The sequence below is a fragment of the Narcine bancroftii genome, chromosome 5 (genome assembly GCF_036971445.1).
Source record: "Narcine bancroftii isolate sNarBan1 chromosome 5, sNarBan1.hap1, whole genome shotgun sequence".
Lineage (NCBI taxonomy): Eukaryota > Metazoa > Chordata > Chondrichthyes > Torpediniformes > Narcinidae > Narcine > Narcine bancroftii.
The window spans coordinates 47597987-47618614 of record NC_091473.1 but is presented as its reverse complement, the minus strand read 5'-3'; the positions used below and the strand labels follow the sequence as shown (position 1 = coordinate 47618614).

Below are 20628 nucleotides of genomic sequence, written 5' to 3'. Positions count from 1 at the left end.
CCCCAGCTGAATAATTAATACTCGAAATTTTAAGAGTGTTTAATTTTAAAAATTATTTTAAATAAGGTTTTAAGGAGTTTGGAAAGCTACCATGAGGGGCAATAAAGCTCAAACTTCAAAAAAAGCACTGTTTAAAAGAGCAGAAAGTGCAGAAAAATTGAGGCCTACCTCATCAAAGGATCCACAGAAGTCGATTTTGGAGCAGCCGAAAATCCAGAGGATAATTCAGGCAAAGGTAATGGCTATTCCGGCACCTGGCTTGCATCCCGCGATGCAAGATGGTGCAGCTACATCCAGCTACTCGACGGAGAGTCCCGCTCCCGACGCAGATCGTGCGCCCGGGGATACAGGGCCTCGCGGAGGCGAGAGCTCTGCTTCTGAACGCAGTCGCAAGCATGTCGGACTGGTTGCCGACGTGCCAAGCCCAACCGCTGAGGCAAAGGGCCTTTGCTACAGAGCCCTTGCCAAACTGGGCATGCGCGCAACTCCCGATCGGGCCCAGGCTGCCGGGGTGACTCTCTCCCGGCGGCCTGATTATGGCGGGACTAAGTGGGAAGGGCTGTTGACTTGGAGTCGAGGGGCCCGGGCTGAAGCTTTGGTCTGGGAGCTGGAATAGGAGGAAGAAGAAGAATTAATGGAAGAATCCGAAGAGGAAACGGAAGCAATTTTGAGAGCAGCTAAAATTCTTCAAGGTAGGCCTCAAAAATTTAAAGAAGTTTCTGCAGACATTCCAAACAGTGCAAGTGGAAGAAGAAAGTACTTTATCTGTTTCTGAAGAATTTGTGCGACGTATGAATAATATGGCTGTTCAAATTACTTAGGGTTTTAAAGTAAGTAAGCTTCAATTTACTGAATTGAGAGGAGAGGTGGCATCAATTAAGCAGGATGTGGTTAAATGTTTGAGAGCAGTAGATATGACTCAGGATGAATTTAAAGATATTAAACAGGCATTTTGTGATTGTACTGATGTACTGATACAGTGGATCGGTATACTGAGCAAATGGATTACTTGGAGCATTGTCCTCCAGATTGGAATGTTCAGAAGCGTGAATTTTTGAAGATTGATTCGCTGGAAAATCAAAGTTGACGTAATAATGTTAAAATAGTAGGTTTGCCCGAAGATTTTGAAGGTACTGATCAAGTGGTTTTTTTCAGAAATAGACATCAGAAGTGTTGGGAAAGGACGTTTTTCCAGAGGGATTGGAATTGGTTAGAGCAATACGAAGAAAACTTTTCCCTGACCAACCTTCGCGAGCGGTCCTTATTCGTTGTTTAAGGTATCAAGATCAGGAGGTAATTTTGCGGCTTGCTGTTCAGAAGGCTCGGCAGAATCAAGGTCCTGAGATGATTCAAGGTAATAAGGTTTTCTTTTATGCAGATTTAAGTCAAGATGTGGTACGACGAAGGAAAGCGTTTAACCCAGCTAAGGCTGTGTTATGGAGGAAGGGTTACCTATTTGCCTTTAGGTATCCCGCTGTGCTGAAGGTATTTTATGGAAATTTTCAGGCTGTTTTTTGATGATGAGACTGAGGTTTTGTCTTTTGCTAATTCTTTGCCGAATAATCCACATAGTTTTGAGTTGCAGAGACAATCGAAATCGCAAGGTTCTCTGAAGCGAAACTGGAATGGGAATGGAAATGGCAGGAAGAATGTCGAAGAGCAATATTCGACCCGGAGGGGAGAGGATGATCAGTCTGCTGATTCTGTTGGTGCTGCTGGTGTTCAGGACCAACTGGTTGGAGTCATGGGTGTTATAGATTGAATTATCAATGTTATTTATGGGATTTTTGAGAGCTGGTGGGGGGGGGGGGGGGGGTGGTGTGGATGATGCTGCATCTTCTGAAGTCATCTTCCACAAGTGGTTTAGACCACAGCTGGTCTGTAGAAGGGGGTGCCACTTAGGTGTTTTTTTTCCTTTCTTTTCTTTTTTTAAAAAAAATTTAAATAAAGGGCTGGGGGGGGGGAAGGGAGTTTTTTTAAGTTTTGTGTTAGAGAGGAAGGGGTTTTTTGGAGCTTAAATTTGTGTGTGGGTTGGTTGTGTTGGCCATTGTTAAGATAAAATGTGTAAATTGAATTTTGGAACATTTAATATAAAAGGGATGAATCATCCAATAAAAAGGAAACACGTGTTGGACTACATTAAGAAGATGAAGGTGGACATTGTTTTGCAGGAGACACATCTGACAGAAAAGGAACATTTGAAATTGAAGCGAGACTGGGTTGGACATGGGGAGTGGCAATTTTGATACATAAAACGGTGCCTTTTGTTTTAGAATCTTTTTCTGAGAATGCTGGAAGGGTTTTGAAAGTTAATTGTAAATTGATTTCAGCAGCTTGGACTTTATTGAACTTGTATGCACCAAACGAAGATGATGCACAATTTGTTACAGATGCTTTTTTGCATTTGAATCAATCAAATGAGAATGTAATGGTGGGAGGGGATTTTAATTGTTGTTTGGATCCACTACTGGATGAATCTCCAAAAATTGTTAAGAAAACTAAGATGGTGAAAAGGGTAATTGAATTGATAGAGGAGTTGAATTTATTCGAAATATGGTGACGAATTCATCCGACTGAGAAAGATTACTCTTTTTATTCTACTCGTCATGAGTCTTTTTCCAGAATAGATCTTTTTTTGGTTTTAGCTCATTTACAAGGTAGAGTTGACTGTGCGGAGTACAAGAGTAGAATTTTGTCAGATCATTCTTTGTTGTTGATCCCTTGTGTGGTTGCTGACAAGATGGAAATATCTTACCATTGGAGGTTTAAGGAGATGTTGTTAAAAAGACCTGAATTTACTCTGCATTTGAGAAATCAGATTTTTTTTTCTTAGAGACGAATGAGGGGTCAGTACATAGTAAATTTACGTTGTGGGATGCTTTGAAAGCATATTTGCAAGGTCAAATTATTAGATATACAGCTAAAATGAAGAAGCAATATAAGGCAGAGTTTTTGGAGTTAGAAAAAGAAATTGCAGCTTTGGAAAAAAAGTTTCAGAAAAATGCAACAGTACAGAATAAGATACAGTTAACTAATTTGAAACTGTTATAATATGAAGTAAACATAATTATGAGAGATTGATTTTGAGATCAAAACAGTGTTATTATGAGTTAGGGGAAAGGGCACATGAGGTATTGGCATGGCAGTTGAAAACCGAACAAGTTTCTAGAACAACTAATGTAATACGAGGAAAGTCAGGTATTACCTATAAACCACAGGAGATCAATGAGGAATTTTGTGTCTTTTATTGGGATTTGTATGCATCTGAAGGGACTGTAGATACTGAACAAATTGATTCGTTTTTGTCAAAGTTAAATTTACCTTTACTGGATGAGAATGATATAAAATTATTGGATAATCCATTTACGGATTTTGAACTTAAAGTGGCATTACAATCTATGTCAAGTGGAAAATCACCTGGGGAGGATGGGTTTACGACAGAGTTTTATAAAGAATTTCATGACTTGTTGTTTCTGGTGTATATGGATGTACTTAAACAGGCTACAGAAACAGGTTTATTTCTTGAGTCATTTTCAAGAGCATTGATAACAATTATGCCAAAAAAAAGATAAAGATCCATTAAAGGTTGCAACATGGAAGTATACCTTTGCTGAATGTAGATTGTAAAATTGTAGCAAAAGTCTTAGCAAATAGATTGGCTAATTTTCTACCAAAATTGGTGCATATAGATCAGGCAGGATTTATTAAGAATAGATATTCGGCAGATAATATTACTAAATTGATTACAATAATCAATCCACCAAGACAACAACCCAACCTAATGGTACTTGCGCTAGACACTGAAAAGGCTTTTGATCATGTTGAGTGGAAATTTTTATTTAAAGTTCTGGAGAGATTTAAATTTGGTCCACTCTTTATTGGTTGGGTTAAGGCATTATACACTAATCCTTCTGCACGGGTGGTGACGAATGGTCAGGTTTCGCAGCTATTTAATTTGTTCAGATCAACCAGAAAGGGTTGTCCATTGTCACCAGCCTTAATTGCGTTGGTTATAGAACCTTTAGCTCAAGCAATTAGACAAAATGCAAATATTAAGGGAATTACGATTGGGCAATGGGAGTATAAAATTAATTTATTTGCTGATGATGTGGTGATACATTTGTTTCAACCTAAAAATTAATTAGAACCTTTACAGGACTTATTAAAATTTTATGGATCAATGTCAGGTTATAAGGTGAATTGGGATAAATGAGTGAGATATTAACTATATCCAAAGGGGATTATTCGGATTGTATGCAACTTACTAAACTTAAGTGGTCAGATAAGATTAAGTATCGAGGTGTAATTGTGGATAAGGAATATCAAAATTTATATGGTTTAAATTAAGTCTGATTTAAATAGATGGAAAGATTTACCATTAACATTGATTGGTCAGGTAAATTGTATTAAAATGAATGTACATCCTCGTATTCAGTATTTGTTTCAATCAATTCCTCGTCCCATACCGGGGAAATTTTTTAAGGAATTAAATAAAGGATACGTTCTTTTTTGAGTATCGATGGAAAAATTAACATGGAAGTATAATTTGGGAGGTCTTCAACTGCCATATTTTCAAAATTATTATCAGGCAGCATAGTTGAAGTTTATTAATAGATTGTTTGATATTGATCAACCACCGATGTGGGCATGTAGAAATGGATCAGATACAGGAAGGATCAATACATCTCTTTATATATAAATGGAATTATTTGTTTTTACAAACATACAAGTTACCTGTATTGAATCATTTGTTGAAGGTATGGAGTAAGTGGAATCAATCTATAGGTTCAAAGAAGTATGTTCAATTAAAACCCCGTTATATCAGAATCAATTAATTTCTTTTTATATGTATAACTCTTGTTTGAAGGATTGGGATTCTAAGGGTTTGGTATTAGTACAAGATTGTTTTGTAGCAGGTTCATTTCTTTCATTTGATAGATTTAGAGAGAAGTTTGGTATATCACAGACTACGTTGTTTGCTTATTATCAAGTACGTGATTTTTTTTAGTGAAGTGTTATGGCCGAGAAATAATATTGCCAAGTCAGTCGAAGTTTGAGATGTTACTTATGGATAAGGGAAAGAAAGGGTTTGTTTCGGAAATGTACTCGTTGTTGCAGGCAAAAATGAAGAAGACAGGTGTATTGAGAATAAAAGATAAATGGGAACAGGAGTTATCCACTCTTATTTCTGAGGACAAATAGTCAGATTTGTGTTTGGAGAGTGTTACAAAATTAATGTACGCTATAGTTTAGTTAATTATAATTTTCTACATCAGTTATATTTAACTCCTGAAAAATTAAAGACATATGGTTTTAGTGATTCTAATATGTTTTCAATGTGGTGATCAGATAGGTATTTTTGTTCATTCGATGTGGGATTGTGTGAAAGTGAAACCCTTTTGGGAAAAGATAATTAAATTTTTGCAAGATTTATTTCAAATAGAATTGTATGTGGATCCATGGTTGTGTTTATTAGGTTAAATGAATCTATTAACAGCGCATTTAGACAAATCTCAAATTGCATTTATTCGATTGAGTTTGGAAGTGGCTAGGATAAGTATAGCAGTAACTTGGAAAATTGATGTGGAGTTAAATATACAAAGGTGGCATAATGAAATTCAATCATGTTTATGTTTAGAGAAAATTACGTATAATTTATGAAATAATTACGCTTTTTTTAAGAAAATGTGGACTCCATATTTGGAATGTATGAATTTAAATGTTTGGTAATTTTTTAAAAATTTCTGTTTTGTGTGGGGAATTGGTATATTGTAATTCAACCCACTATGATTTTATATTTTATATAAATATTTTTTGTATGTAATTTAAGCTCGGGTGGGGGGGGTAGTTAGGGGTGGGAGGTGGGAGGTATAGGGGGTTGTTTAATTATGTTATCTTATATTTTATTTTGTATTCTATATTTGTATTTTGCAAAATTTTAGATATACTTTTCAAAAAAAGGAGCCACAGCTGGTGCTGCTACTGCTCGAATGTCATTGACTAACGCTGTGGAAAGAGCTAGCGACATTCAATCCCTCGGAGTGCACAATTTATGAATCTTTCTAAAAGAAGAGCATTTCAACCAGGTGCTACCATGCAAGATGATCATACTCAACAATTGATGTCTCTTCGTGTGGCTGATGAACCAGCAACAATTGCAAGCCATGGTGGACATGACAATATATTATCCCTCATAGCAAAACAAAATGAAATTTTTGCTATGTTAGCGCAACCACAAAGTTCATACAGTTTACCTAAGAAGGAAATTCCAGTTTTTAAATGGAGACCCATTACCATATCTGGCATTTATGAAATCATTTGAAATCACCTTGAAAGCAATACTAAAAATGCAAAAGATTATCTGTATTACCTGGAACATTATACTGGAGGACAGGTGAAGGAATTAATCAGAAGTTGCCATTATATGGATCCAGAACAAGGTTTTAAAAGGGCAAAAGAATTATTGCATCATCATTATGGCAATGAACATAAAATCGCAAGGGCCCATATAGACAAGATTCTTTCTTAGTCAGCAATAAAATCAGAGGACACAAAAGCTTTACAAGCACGTGCACTCTTTCTGAGCGGATGTTGTAACGCAATGGAAAGTAGTGTACATTTCCAAGAGCTAAATTTGCTTGCTAATTTATCAATTATTATAAACAAATTACCTTATAACCTGAAGGACTTATGGAGAACCTAAGTTGAAGAGCTAGAAGGGACACCACTTTTGAGGATATGGTACAATTTTTGGAATGGCATGAGTATGTGAACACTGTACCTGCATTTGAAAAAATTAAGGATACTTCAATAGTTCCTCAGGATGTAAAGAAGTCTAAATCATTGTTTGAACAGAAACCAAAGGGAAGTACCTTTGTTACTGCTATGTCAGATATAAGCACAAGAAAACAAGGAAACAAAAGTACCTTTGTTACTGCTATGTCAGATATAAGCACAAGAAAACAAGGAAACAATGGAAAAAGATCAGGAAAGCTGTTTGTATTGCAAAGATAAGCATGCTTTAGAAAATGTTCACGATTGGAGAAAAAGTCGTATGACGAGAAATTAACCTTTTTAAAGAAGAATGGAATATGTTTTGGTTACTTGTGTAAAGGACACATCAGCAAAACTTGTGATATATGCAGTTTAAAACATCCCAAGCTACTGCATACTCAACGAAGTTGAGAAGGAAGTCAAACAATCTGAATCGAAGACTAAAGACACAGTCAAAGAGGATGCCTCAGCTTCGGTTCAGAAAAACAGTCTTACTGGAGCTGGTGACAAAACTCTCTCAAAAGTTCCTGTGCAGGTTAAAGCTAAAAAAAAAAGCATCACACTGAAGACCTATGCATTTCTTGATCCAGGAAGTACCGCATAATTTTGCACTGTTGTATTGATGAAAAAAAATTAATCTTCATGGTAAAAGATCACATATCTTGAGTCAATGAGTGATGAAAGGAACACTGAAACTAATATAGTTTCAGGTTTACAGATTGCTGGATTAAATAGTAATTAATTTTGCTATCTTCCAAGTGTATATACTCAGAAGCCTATAAATAAGGAGAATATACCATATCAGGATGATATCAAACAGGGATCATCTAAAAGATGTTTGCTTACCCAAGATTGATGCTAAAATTGAGATGTTAATTGAATTAGATGTACCAAAACCTCTCGAACCTCTAGAAGTAATACGGAGTCAAAATGACGGACCTTATACTGTGAGAACATTGCTTGGATGGACAATTAACGGACCATTAGGAGGAAAAAATGAATAATGATGAGGAGTTTTCGAATGTAAATTTCAACAGAATTTCAGTTGTCAAACTTAATGATCTGTGGGAACAACAGTTTAAAATTGATTTCCCTGAATGATGCAAAGAACCTTCGAAGGAGGATAAACAGTTTCTGGATTTAGTTTCAAATTCTGTTAAACATGTTGATGGTCATTACTGTACAGCATTACCTTTGAAGAAAAGAGAAATGTGTATGCCAGATAATAAAATAATTGCAGAACAGTGTATGCTGAATTTAAAAAGAAAATTCAAAAGAAATTCTTCCTTTAATTTGAAATATACCAATGTCATATAATAGCCAAAAGTTATGTGGAAAAGGTACCAGAAGCTATCTTGGAACGTAGAGATGTAGAAAATGGTATTTACCTCATCATGGAGTTATACATCCACATAAGGAGAAACTACATGTAGTATTTGATTGTGAAGCATCATTTCAAGGAGTTTCATTGAATTCTCAACTTTTACAAGGTCCAGACTTAACTAGTACTTTAAAAGGCGTCTGCTAAGATTGTGTAAGACTCTAATGTAATTGCTGCAGGTAAAGACACAGCCCCAAAGGCCATTAAAAAAAAACTACATCTGATTACTAAGTGACCTGGTCACTATATTGATGCTATTTTTAATTCAGATTATTTAATCAACCAAATTAAATTTCCCCAGATGCAATGTTGGGATTTGTCCTAAAGTCTCGGAATCATTAGCCCAAACCTCTTGATTCCTGATTCATTAATTAAAACCAATATGAAGATATCAACCTGAGCAAGCAAGGAGAAAGTCTTTGAACTGATTCATCGCTTTATACATTATTTTTCCAAATAATTTCTTTTTGTTTTCACACACTTACCAGAGACAGCAGGTGCCAGTTCTTTGGCTGTACAGTTTGGCAGATTGACAATGGCAGAGGCAGCTTCATAGACCACCATCTCATGCTTGTTTCTCATGCAGTTCTCAATGAAGTCAAACAGTGGGCTGTCACGGCTGAGAGAACAACAAAACAACCTATTACATCCCTGCAGTTCTTGCAAACCTAGAGACACAAGTCAAACCTTTTAAAAGGTAGGTCTGGATTCCAGGACTGACACAAGGTCTCCTCTGCACTGCACAAAGTGAAGTACCAACGACAAAACATGACAGCACAGTCCGGGTCCTTCGGCCACAATATTTGTCTACCTATATTAAACAACAATTTAAACCTTCCCTATCTCACACCCATAGCCCTCTATCTTTTGTTGCACACCCATAGCCCTCTATCTTTTGTTGCATCGATGTACCTGTCAAGAGTCTTTTAAATCTCCCAATTGTACCAGCCTCCACCACCATGCTAGTAATGCATTCCAGGCACCCATTTCTGTGCAAAAATATCCTGACATTTCTGCTAAACTTTCCTCCTCTTAATTGAACTAAATGTCCTCTGGTGTTCCCTACTGTCACCCTGGGAAAAAAAAGATACTGGTTGTCCACCTTATCAATGCTTTCATAATTTTGTAGGTCTCAATTAAGTTAGCTCCTTCTTCGCTCTAAAAACAAAATCCAGAGCTCAGTTAACTTTGCCTCATAAAACAAGTTCTTCCATCCAGATAACATCCTGGTAATTATCCTCTGCACCCTCTCCAAAGCCTCAACATCTTTCCTGTAATGAGGCAACCAGAATTAAGCCAAATATTCCAAGTGTGGTCTGACTAGAGTTTCACAGCTCTTGAACTCAATCATCTGACTAAAGGGCCAGCATACCATAGGCCTTCTTAACTACCCTAACAACCTGCATGGCAACCTTGGGAGATCTATGGATTTGGACCCCAAGGTTCCTCTGTTCTGCCACAGTTAAAAATCTTGCCATTTACCAAGTTCGACCTTCCAAAATGCATAATTTCACACTTATCAGAATTGAACTCCACCTGCCACTTCTCCACCCAACTCTGCATCTTGCCAATATCCTGTTGTAACCTATGACAACTTTCTACACTATTAACAGTACCTCCAACCTTTGTGTCATCTGCAAACTTATTGACATATTCTTCCACTTCTTCATCCAGATCATTTATTAAAATTACAAAGAGCAGGGGTCCCAGAGTAGATCCATGTAGAACTGTATTAGTCACTGACCTCCAGATAGAAAATGTTCCACTACAACTGAAGATATTAAAAATGCCATAAAATAAAAATGCACCAGTAGCAGGACCCACATGTACTCCAGTTAAAAGGCTTGCTGTGCTCTCATTTTCCAAACTGGAAACAGTAGTTGGTTTCCTCACAAGTGCAATCCTGTGTTTGAAGTTAACCAGAATGATACCAGGACCCAGGGAATCCTTGTTCACTGAATATCTTAAGGATTTTGACTTCAGTGTGTCCAGTCAAATGTATCCTTGGATACAGTCAGTATGGAGCATGTATATTCTTCCTGTGACAGTGTGGGTTTTCCCTGGGTAGTACCCATCTGTAATTCACACAAGTGATAATTTACAGCAGTAAATTAATCCATTAGGTTAAATGACTATTGTAAACTGCCCTGGAGTAGGTGGGTGCCAGGCATTCAGCAGGGAATTGATGGGCACGTGACCAAGAATAAGTTACAAAAAAGCAGACGAATGGCACAGAGAGCTAACCTAGACTTGATGTGTTGAATGGACTCCTATGCCATAAGAAAATATGAGAAATACTGTACTTTGATTCTGCTTAGAGCAAAATAACTGCAGATGCTGGAAATCTGAAAGAAGAAATTGCTGGGAATTATCTGGGCATGGAGAGGATTTAACTTTTTAGGTGACTTAGGGAAGTGCAAAAACAGCATGTTTACAATTGCAAGAGGGAAAGGTAAAGGGAATATATCCAAACACCTGCGAATGTAGCCATACAGGTAATTTATGTGGTTAAGGTGGCTAAAAGGATAGTGGCCTTCACCAGTTGGGGCACTAAATACAAGAACAGGGAAGTTACACTCCAACTTCAGATCTCATCTGGGGTATTGCATGCAGATCAGATCTCCATACTATAGGAAAGGTCTGATAGCACTAGAAAAGGTGCACAGGAGATTCAGCAGGGATATGGCTTAGAATGGAACAATGCACTTAAGAGGACAGAATGAAGATCCCAGATCTGTTCTATAATGGTGTTGGAAGAAGGGGATTGATATATGGATGGGCACCCACTATTCAACATGAATGTGCTGGGCCAAATAGCCTGCTTCCATGTTGTGCAGTGTTGGAACTTTTCACTCAAATGATCTAATACTTATTAAAATCACACACAATATAAATTTTACTCTCATTCACTCACTGCCCACCTAAATGTCACTGCAGTTTTATACAAGCTAACCTATTCCCCAATTTTGGTGCTAGCTCTCAGCAACTTCATATATTCAAACACCATTATATCTGCTGAATAGACTGACACATGACATCATCAGTTTTCTCCAATAGTCTCCATCTTTTGACACCACATCACTGAGATATATCCTTTATATTGTTAATCTTTATTTTATTTTCTTTCGCAACTGCCTGGAATAAAAAAGGTTTAGAAAAAGTAGGAAAAATTAATCTAAGTATGCAAAGGTTGGTACAATATCTTGGGCTGAAGGACTTTTATTGTTCCAGGTTAATACGATCCTATAAATTTTTTTCAGACCATAAAAAATATATATAAGATATATAGCAAAATCACTGGTATCTAGAATTCAAGCAACCCAACCAACAGAAAAAAAATTAAGGAAATAAATAAATGTAAAAAAATTAAATAATATATTCCTTTAACAGCTTTGTTTGCTCCTTTAACAGCTTTGTTTGGAGTATTAGATGGTATTAATGAGCTATTTTCTTCATCTGATCGTCGTCATACTATTTACAACTCATGACATAAAGAGGTATCCTACTTGGATGGAAAGATCTGTTCCACTCACTAGTACTCTGTGGTTACGTCATGTCACATCTTGCCTTAATTTAGAAAAGATCAGGTGCTCCATATTGTATCCCAACACTAATTTTAATAAAATTTGGAGTCCTTTTATGATCTATTTTTATGTGCATTAAATTTGTTTGTCTTGATCATTAAAGTATTTATGTATATGGTTTTTACTTTAATTAGTAATGCTTTATAGATTCAGCAGAACCCTTGGGGGAATCAGTGTGTTCCAAATTTCGGAATTTTCTAGATTTTGGAAAGCCAGATTTAAGCCCACCCAAATTGTGCTGCCGTAGCCACCCCCACCCCCTTCCAGTCGCGCTGCCAGTCTCCCGCCCGCCTGACTCGCGCTGCCGATCTCTCGCCCACCCGACTCGCGCTGCTGGTCTCAAACCCCTCGCCCAACTCATGCTGCCAGTTTACCCCTCACCCGCCCGACTTGCACTGCCGGTCTCCCCCCCCTCGCCCGCCCAACTCGCCCTGCCGTCTCTCTCCTTACTTTCCGGATTTTGGAGCTTTCCAGATTTTAGATGTCCAGATAAAGGATTGTGTACCTGTAGTACCTTTATATCAAAACATCCCAGGTTTTTTCGTTAGTGGGGGGGTTAGAGTTCTTTAATTTTTTTTGTCATTCTGACAACATTGTATGGGGAAGGGGCATATCGCTATTATTTTTATTTTTGGAAATATATTTATATTCTTCACGCTTGGTAATCTTGTGTTCTCTATACAATGATCTATAAACCTCAAAAGATTGAAAGAGAATAAATAAAAATTTAGAATTGTAATAGCTAATATTTAAAATATAAATATTTTAAAAAGAAAACAGAAAATCATAATAGCAAATGTTCTCCAAAGCAACACAAAAACCCTTGGTGATGATGGGAGCAAACATTCAGCCAGCGGAGCGCCCTGGTTATGCCCTGCCCGCAACAGCCGTTTAATGAAATTTCAATAAAGTTGTTTGAATAAAATGGCGGCGCCCAGGATAAAGAGCCGGCCGGTTCTGCTCACCGCTGGGATATCTGCTTACTCCTGCCTTGTAAGTCTTTATATTTATTAGTGTTAAGTATATTAATACTTGGGGGGGGGGGGGTTTGGGTGCTAATTATGACAGCACCACAGTTAGTGTAGTGGTTAGTGCAGCACACACGGCTGGTGCTTAAATTTAATTTGCAAGTTACAGGAATTACCTGATTAAAGTGAACTTTACATAATTAAGGACTACAATACAGATTTTTTTCCAAATTACTTTATATTTTGCACTGTCTTTTGTCTTTTAAACTGCATTCTTAATGCAGGTGTATTAGTAATTGTAACAGTGTGTCTCAGTCAACTGGAAAATTCGCATCCACAATCTCAGTAGGTGCTGAATACCAAGGATTTTACTGTATACACAATGCAGATGGCCAATAGAGATTACTTTTTCATCTTGACAGGCTATTTGGCATTTCTTGGTCTTTGTGAAAAGCCAAACATCTTTGCCAAATAGCAAATTTGTACCATATTGCCGACCAGACAGTAACTAGAATATCTCATGGCCTTTGAAGTTTGTACAATGATTATGACAATGTTATAAAGTAGCTGGAATTTGATGCTGAATCTGCAAAATAAATAAATAAATCTTTCAATCCCACAAAATAGCAATGCCCATTCATTTTTTTCACTAATGGTTTACTTTCTGTTTATATTTTATCATTAGCTTAATTTTTCTTAAAGTCTAACTTCAACCTCCCTCCACAATACCTACTTGGTGATCAAGGCCCAAAGATCAAAGCCAATTCCGTATTCTACATGCCCCTCCTAAGTGGCATATTTGTAATGAGTGAACCACAGACTGACATATACAAGATTTAAAATGGTTTGTGGGAGCTACATCCTGTCATCTTGATGTTTCAGTGCAAAGGATGGCCCTTGGTCACATCATGTCCACAAAAATTGCAACTGTTTCACAGCGAATCTTGCTCCTGAATGTATTTTTTTTATATAGAAATGATTGTCTGTTTTGAAAAGATAAAAGAGTGAATAACAAAGGAAAACAGATGGCCAAGGACACTGGCTGTGCACCCACCCTAAGGGATCTTGGATAACAGGTTGGATGAGGCATTCAGAGGTTCAGGTATTCTCCGCTTTACAAATACCTGAATGACAAAAATTCACTGATATAAAGAAACCAGTATACGCTTTGATGAAGAAATTATTATAGGTTTTCGCTTTTACAAAAATTGCCTCTAATACTAGTCAATGGGCATTCACTTTAGAGATTTTTGGTTTACAACCATTTCTCAGGAACGCTCTATCTTTGTAAAGCAGGGTATACCTGTATAAATTTTGGACAGGATTTTACTGTTCCCTTTAAAACTGTGGTCATATTAAGTAATGCAGCAACAACAGGGCAACCAGAAACCATGATTCATAGGTTAAACAACCATCTTGCCCAAGATAACTATGTGATAGTACAAATTCTATCACATATACATATGTACAGATGGTAGTGTAGGATGACTGTGATTGGCTGAGAGTGTAGCCACACCTACTGGCAGGTCTTAAAGAATTGCTCCTAGCCAGACCAGGTCATTTTGGACTGGTCGACCTACTTGTGATATGCTCCAGTCTCTTAGTTAATAAAAGCCTTGGTTTGGATCAACAAGTCTTTGGTTCTTTCGACGCGCACTACAAACTATTAATTCAATTTTTGTCACTCTCATGACCACATAAACCACAACTTCTCCACACAAGTTTCTTTTTCTCTTTTGTTAATGTTGTTCCCCACCTCCCCAAAGGTATCAACTCTTTGCTGGCATATGGTTCCTCCTTTGCCAAGGCCTCTCGCATGCATTATGGAAACCAGCATGTGCAAACCTCAAAAGTTAGGGCAAGCTATTTAAAAGCAGAGGGGCCATGCTCATCAGAAATTATTGTCAAATAGAAATCTCTTGTGTGAATGCTGGCTGGGGTTACCCAGACAAATACTGCCATGGAATGTAATGGAGAGTTTAACATCCTTCAAATTCAAGGCCCATTATCGCTCCATATTCATCTAACAAGTAAATGAAACACTGATATTGATCGATTATTTTTTGGGTGGAATGGGTTTAAGGATGCCTTGGATATGGAAGTACACCCTAAAACTCTGAACAAATCCAATAATAGGGAGAGTTAGAACACATGCAAAAGGTTATGGAAATGTGAAACATATTCCTTCTTGAAGCAGCAAGAAGTTAGCTTAATCATTTTAAATTAACACTTCTGCACTTAACATTTATGTCTTGTTGAAGGGTAGCCCTCCTGGGACCCAGGTGAGATTACTGGGTATTGGGTGCAGGTTGCACCTTTCAAATCGCAGCCAGACCTACCTGATAAATGGCCAACCCCAGCAATTTAAGCGGGATCTCGCCCCCACGATGACACAGTAAGCAATATGTCACACACTCACTGGAAGTACCAGCCATCAGTCTTCCCCCACCACCCCCGCCCCAGCCGTCAATCACACCCCCAGCAACATGCCACTGCTATGCCAGAGTGATTCCAGCAGCATGAGGATTATGGGTAAGGAAAATGCCCAATGCTCCCACACTCCTGCATTAAGCTGTCGCTGCAAACTGGAATGCCATTCACGGCAGCGGCATATTGCACCCCCCCTCCAACCAACTGCAGCAGCGGTGATTCAGCTAGGGGTTTCCCTGTGATGCACGTATGCAAGTGCTGACGTCAGCCACGTAACCAGGTCGGTCATCTCTCCTTTCAATTCTCTAGAGCAGGACACCTGGGTAAGTTTTACTGGGTTCCCTGACTACCTCTGAGGCAAGTCTGGGACCCAGTTGGGTTTTGACCAGGTTGACCCAGTTGGACCCTTTCAAATCGCCATGTACCTGGGTCGCTAACCATGCAAATTGCCCAGTTAACACCATTTTACATGGCAGTTTGAAAGGGCCGACTGATCCTACTTAGTTTCTCCAGCAGATTGGTTTTTGCTGTTAACTATGTATTAAAATTGATCTAAAATTAAGACGAAGAGTAGGTCATTCAAACATCCTGTCCCAGCTTTGAGTAATATCATAGCTGATTTTTTTCCCTCAGTGTCACCTTCCTGCACTCACCCCATAGCCATGGATTCCCTGAATATCTAAAAATTTGTCCTAGATATACTGAAATATCACAAAGGATTTTACGTCTAGTAGTCAAAATAAACCTTTCATCATGAGATGAAGGTTGAATTTGAACCTAGAGTTTAGTAGGTGGAAAGCGTCAATTCCTTTCTTGTCAGGCAGACAAGCTTTCATAACTATTGTCCACAGTAACTTGGTTCATTTGAAAATGTGACCCTATTGAGTTCTCACCTGTTATCATCCTCCTCCAGCAGTTTAGTAGCAACTCGAATCATCATACAATAGGCAAATGGAGACTTCAGACCCTGACGGGAGAACTTGGTCACCATCTTGTTAACAGCAAGCCGGTCATTTTTACGGATGTGGTACAGGAGACCCAGAGCGTGGTACTGAAAGAAAGGAAGAACTCAAACTTTTGCAACATGTATCTCATGTTCTCGACTTCTAAGGAAACTATAAATTTCCTTTTGCAAGCATAATTAGAAGCCCATTTAAACCGTAGAATTATATAAAAGTTATAGATGAAGAATTTTTTTCCAGGAAACTAGCAAAAATATCCTGTTCTTCTTCCTTTAGGACAATTGGAATATCCATATTTTTTTCTCAAACATGTAGACAATACCATAGTTCAATTTTGTAACCAAAATAAAATAGCATCTTGTTGAAAGCATTTCTAACCTTCAACACTTAATTTAATCTTGTAACTTTCAACATCCCCAAAAAGAACAGAGTGAAATCACTTAGTCTTGGCATCGTTCAGGTACATTTCTCCAAAAGATCATCTCCCCTTGAATTCCCTCCCCTAACATAGTTTCTTTTCATCATTTTCCCTTTTAAGGTGCTCCATAAATCCCATCACTTTGACCAAGCCATCTTCCTAACCATCTGGGAGAAATTTTGCTTGATACTAGCAGACATGAATAATTACAGATTTTTTAAGCTCTATTAGAAGTACTATATTGTCTATTTTGGAGGGGTGGGGGGGGGAATGGAGCAACCAGATCAGTCATGATCTAACCAAATACTCAAGCAACTTCTTGGGTCAAAGGTCATATTCCAACTCTTCCTATCTGCATGCAATTTTGTGCAGCTATAAACTTCTGTCCTCTCTCTAGCACTGATGGCCAGAATGAAACACAGATTCTGTTAATTGCCAGTGCTCTAATTTCTGTGCTTTAATACCTTACTGCCAACTGAAAAAAAAAGACTTCAGAGTGAAAGGATTCAACCCCAAATGCAGAGGATGTGTCAAGCTACGGTGGAAACAATTGCATTCAATTGTACTATCAGTTAATTTACCTGCACCATAATGTTGTCACTCGAGGCTGCCTCCTGAGCTTCATTCACCCACCGTTTAACCACATCAAAACCAGTCTTGAGTAAATGCTGAGAGACAAGAATAAAAAGAGTGATGAATAACCCACTACTATTTCAGCCATACTTCCAGTTACTCCAGCAGGTTCGGGAATTTACCAGCACAAGACCAGAAGATTTTGCCAGACTACTGGATGTTATTCACATTTGTACCTTAACACAATTTTAATTCACATTTTCTTTTCCCCTAAGAAATATGATACACAGTATTTTACAGAAAACCTGGAAGGTTTACAGACAGCACAGGAAGCAGGACCTTGCAGAGCCAAAAGAGAGTGCAACAAATGCCATTAGGTGAGCTAGATTGTGGAAAGTTTTGAATTTCCAAATAGCTGGACAATGAATTATAGGAATAGTGGTGATTGTAAAAAAAAAAACAAATTCTGAATATCACACCATTTGCTACATGCTAAAATTGGAAAAAACTTGTACTACTTTAGCAATCATTGTTAATTTCTTACCAACCTTGAATTGTTTGGCTTGATCAGTCATTTCAGAGGGGAGGCAAGGGTCAACCACACTTATAAATAGGTATGAACTCACCCAATGGAGGCAAGAATGGTAGAAAAGACTCAAAATAAAATTTCCAAGCTGCTAGGTGGGGCAAGTCTCCAATTCAATCATCTGTTTGGCAATCCAATGGCAACTATACTACCATACTTTGGTATAAAGACTTTATAAAATGAAACAGGATTCTGTAAAACATCTTAACATAATCAGGGCTACAAGCATTCTTTCTACAACAGAATGTAAAAGGATATTTTGCAGTAGAATCACTCACCAAGGAAGAAAGCAGTGCAGAACTGGAGACACTGGGAACTTTGTCTACTATTGCCTGCTTCATGTAACGTTCAATGGCTTGCAGCATGGTGCTCTGTCAGAGAAAAAAAACAAGAGTGTGGGTGACTGAGACCTGAAATGTCATCTCCAGTAAAGCCTCTATTTTAATCATCAACTGGACAAATGTTTACAGCTCAGAGGAGCAACAAGACAATGATGCTGAAATCAATGTGCAATTGAATTATTTCTGTACACAAAATAATTATACACATTATGGAGAGAACTATTAGCTTTGTAAGAGCACACAATGTTAGAATTCACAAGCTGTAGCCAAGATTAAAGTGCAATGTACAAGAGTGCTGGAGAAACTCAGCAGGTCATGCAGCATCTATACAAAGAAAAGGTTATCCATGTATGAACTCTTGCCAGTTAGCCTATGCTCCTCTCCCAGCCTCATCTTCTCTCCTCTCCTCCCCTATCTTTTAATTCAGGCACCTGCCTGGTTTTTGCTTGTACCTTGACAAAGGGCTCAGGATCGATAGTTTGGGAATATCCCTTTGCTTCCTATAGATGCTGCGTGACCTAATGAGGTTCTCCAGCAATTTTGTGTACATGTAGTCCTCAGCTTGCGACCTACACGAGTTATGTCCACCTGCACATACGACCCAAATTTTTTTTTTTAAACTGTACATATGCTGAGATTCTTCATTAACAGTTCATTTGTTGAATATTTTTTTGAAAAAATTGTTTTAATACCTCATTAAGACATGCGAATCCAACTTATGATTAATCCTTCAGTCCCAATTATGGTCGTAAGTTGAGGACTACCTCTAATGCACTACATAGAATAGTACAGGTCCTTTGGCCCAAAGAAAAAAACCTCCCTGCCCTATAACTCTCTATTCTTCTTTCATCCATGTGCCTATCCAAGAGTCTCTTAAATGCCCCGATTGTTCCAAACTCCACCACCATCCATGACAATACATTCCAGGCACCCCAAACTGTAGAGAAAAAAAACTTACCCCTGATGTCCCCCTAAACTTTCCTCCCTTCACTTTGTACAGATGGCTCTAGTGTTTGCTACTCCTGCCCTGGGAAAAAAGATGCTGACTGTTTACCTTATCTATGCCGATCACAGGCATATGCCAATACAATCACAGCTTCTGCACTTTCCTGTTTAACACCAAAATTAAACATTTTTGTTGTCTGCACAGAGAACCAGCTAACTAAAGGTGCTAATCATTTGATATAACAAATAGTTTTTCAACCCATGCATTGGACTGTTGAATAGGGGCAGTTTTGTAAATATGGGCAAGTTTGAGCCTGTCAATTGTGAATTACAGAGGCTGCCCAGCAACGTCCAAGATGCAGGTTGACCTCGTTCATCTTATCACCCTGTATGATTCCTCATATGCCACCTGCAAGGGGTGTCCACATGTTCCTCTACAGTCCTTCAGTTTGTGTGGTACAAAAGAAACAGGTTTGTCATGTGATGATGGTGGTACAGGGGATAATTTGCCTATGGTATCCCATAGTCTGCTCTTTGTGATCTTCATCTTTATTGGTCTTTACTAAATCTGTGTGGTACAAATTCCCCTGGGACCACCAAAAATGCATGTTTACAATTTACGCAGACAAAGTGCGCAGATCCTCTTTTGAAATTGTCCTAATACCAAGCAACACCCATGGTCAATCATCTGTTCAGTTGGGACCAGCTAAACGGGCCATGAAGGCTGATTTAAGGTGACAATGGAATCCTTCAACCATCCCGTTGGACTGCAGGTGACAGGCACTTGTATGCTGAAGCCTAGAGCCCAGCAGCCAAAATAAGACCGTCCATAACGAAGATGTAAAGTGAGGTCCTCTGTCAGACGTCATGTGCGCTGGTAGGCCCAAAAGAGCCACCCAGGAATTAAGGAATGTTCTTGCACAAGATTCCGTAGAAGCATCAGCCATGGAGTCTGCCTCAGGCCACCTTGCAAGCCTATTGATCACCGTGAAGAGATAGCGGTAGCCTCGTGAAACTGGAATTGGTCCCACAATGTTCACATGGACATACTTGAAGTGGTGAGGTACCAGTGGGAAGGGATGTAACATTGGTTTTGTATGTCGATGGATTTTAACTTTCTGTCAAGCTACACAAGATTTGTATGACTTTTTTCTTCAGACCATGCCAAACAAATCTGTCTGAGATCAGACGAAAGGTCAATCTGATGGATGGATGAGAAAGACCATGGACACATGCGACGTCTCCAGAAGCTGGAACCACTGGCCATGGATGTCCTGTTGACATGTTGCAAAAGAGCAGCTTGTCATCAGCATATATTTTTACATCTTTCAATTGTAGGTAGGTTATCAAGGTGCGATATGACTCCATCTCACTGCCTTGTGCATGGGTAGTGGCAAGAGCTGCATAGATGAAACCATGGTCCATAGCTGATACTTAAGAGTGCAATTGAGCAAGAAAGTGCATCAGCCACTACATTGTCTTTTCCAGAAATGTGCATTATTCTGGTAGAGAATTCCAAAATGAAGGATAACTCCCACCATTGTCAAGCTGACCAGAGCTCCAAACCTTCGAAAACATGAAAGTCAAGGATTTATGGTCTGTGAAAATGGTGGTGACTGCCTTCCAAAAAGTAACAGAAGTGATAGATGAACAAATATATGGCTAG

At 38.4% G+C, this 20628-nt stretch overlaps 1 protein-coding gene across 2 annotated transcripts in view; it reads right to left on the bottom strand.

Annotated features, from left to right (window-relative positions):
* The window catches only part of copg2 (COPI coat complex subunit gamma 2), a 109055-nt gene that overhangs the window by 42561 nt on the left and 45866 nt on the right, over positions 1-20628 (bottom strand). For both annotated transcript variants that reach the window (XM_069937346.1, XM_069937347.1), the window contains 4 exons: positions 17955-18047; positions 17099-17185; positions 16031-16188; positions 8641-8774 (listed from right to left, as the gene is read on the bottom strand). In XM_069937346.1, coding sequence (XP_069793447.1) covers positions 8641-8774; positions 16031-16188; positions 17099-17185; positions 17955-18047 — 472 coding nt within the window. The remainder of the gene's footprint in view (positions 1-8640; positions 8775-16030; positions 16189-17098; positions 17186-17954; positions 18048-20628) is intronic.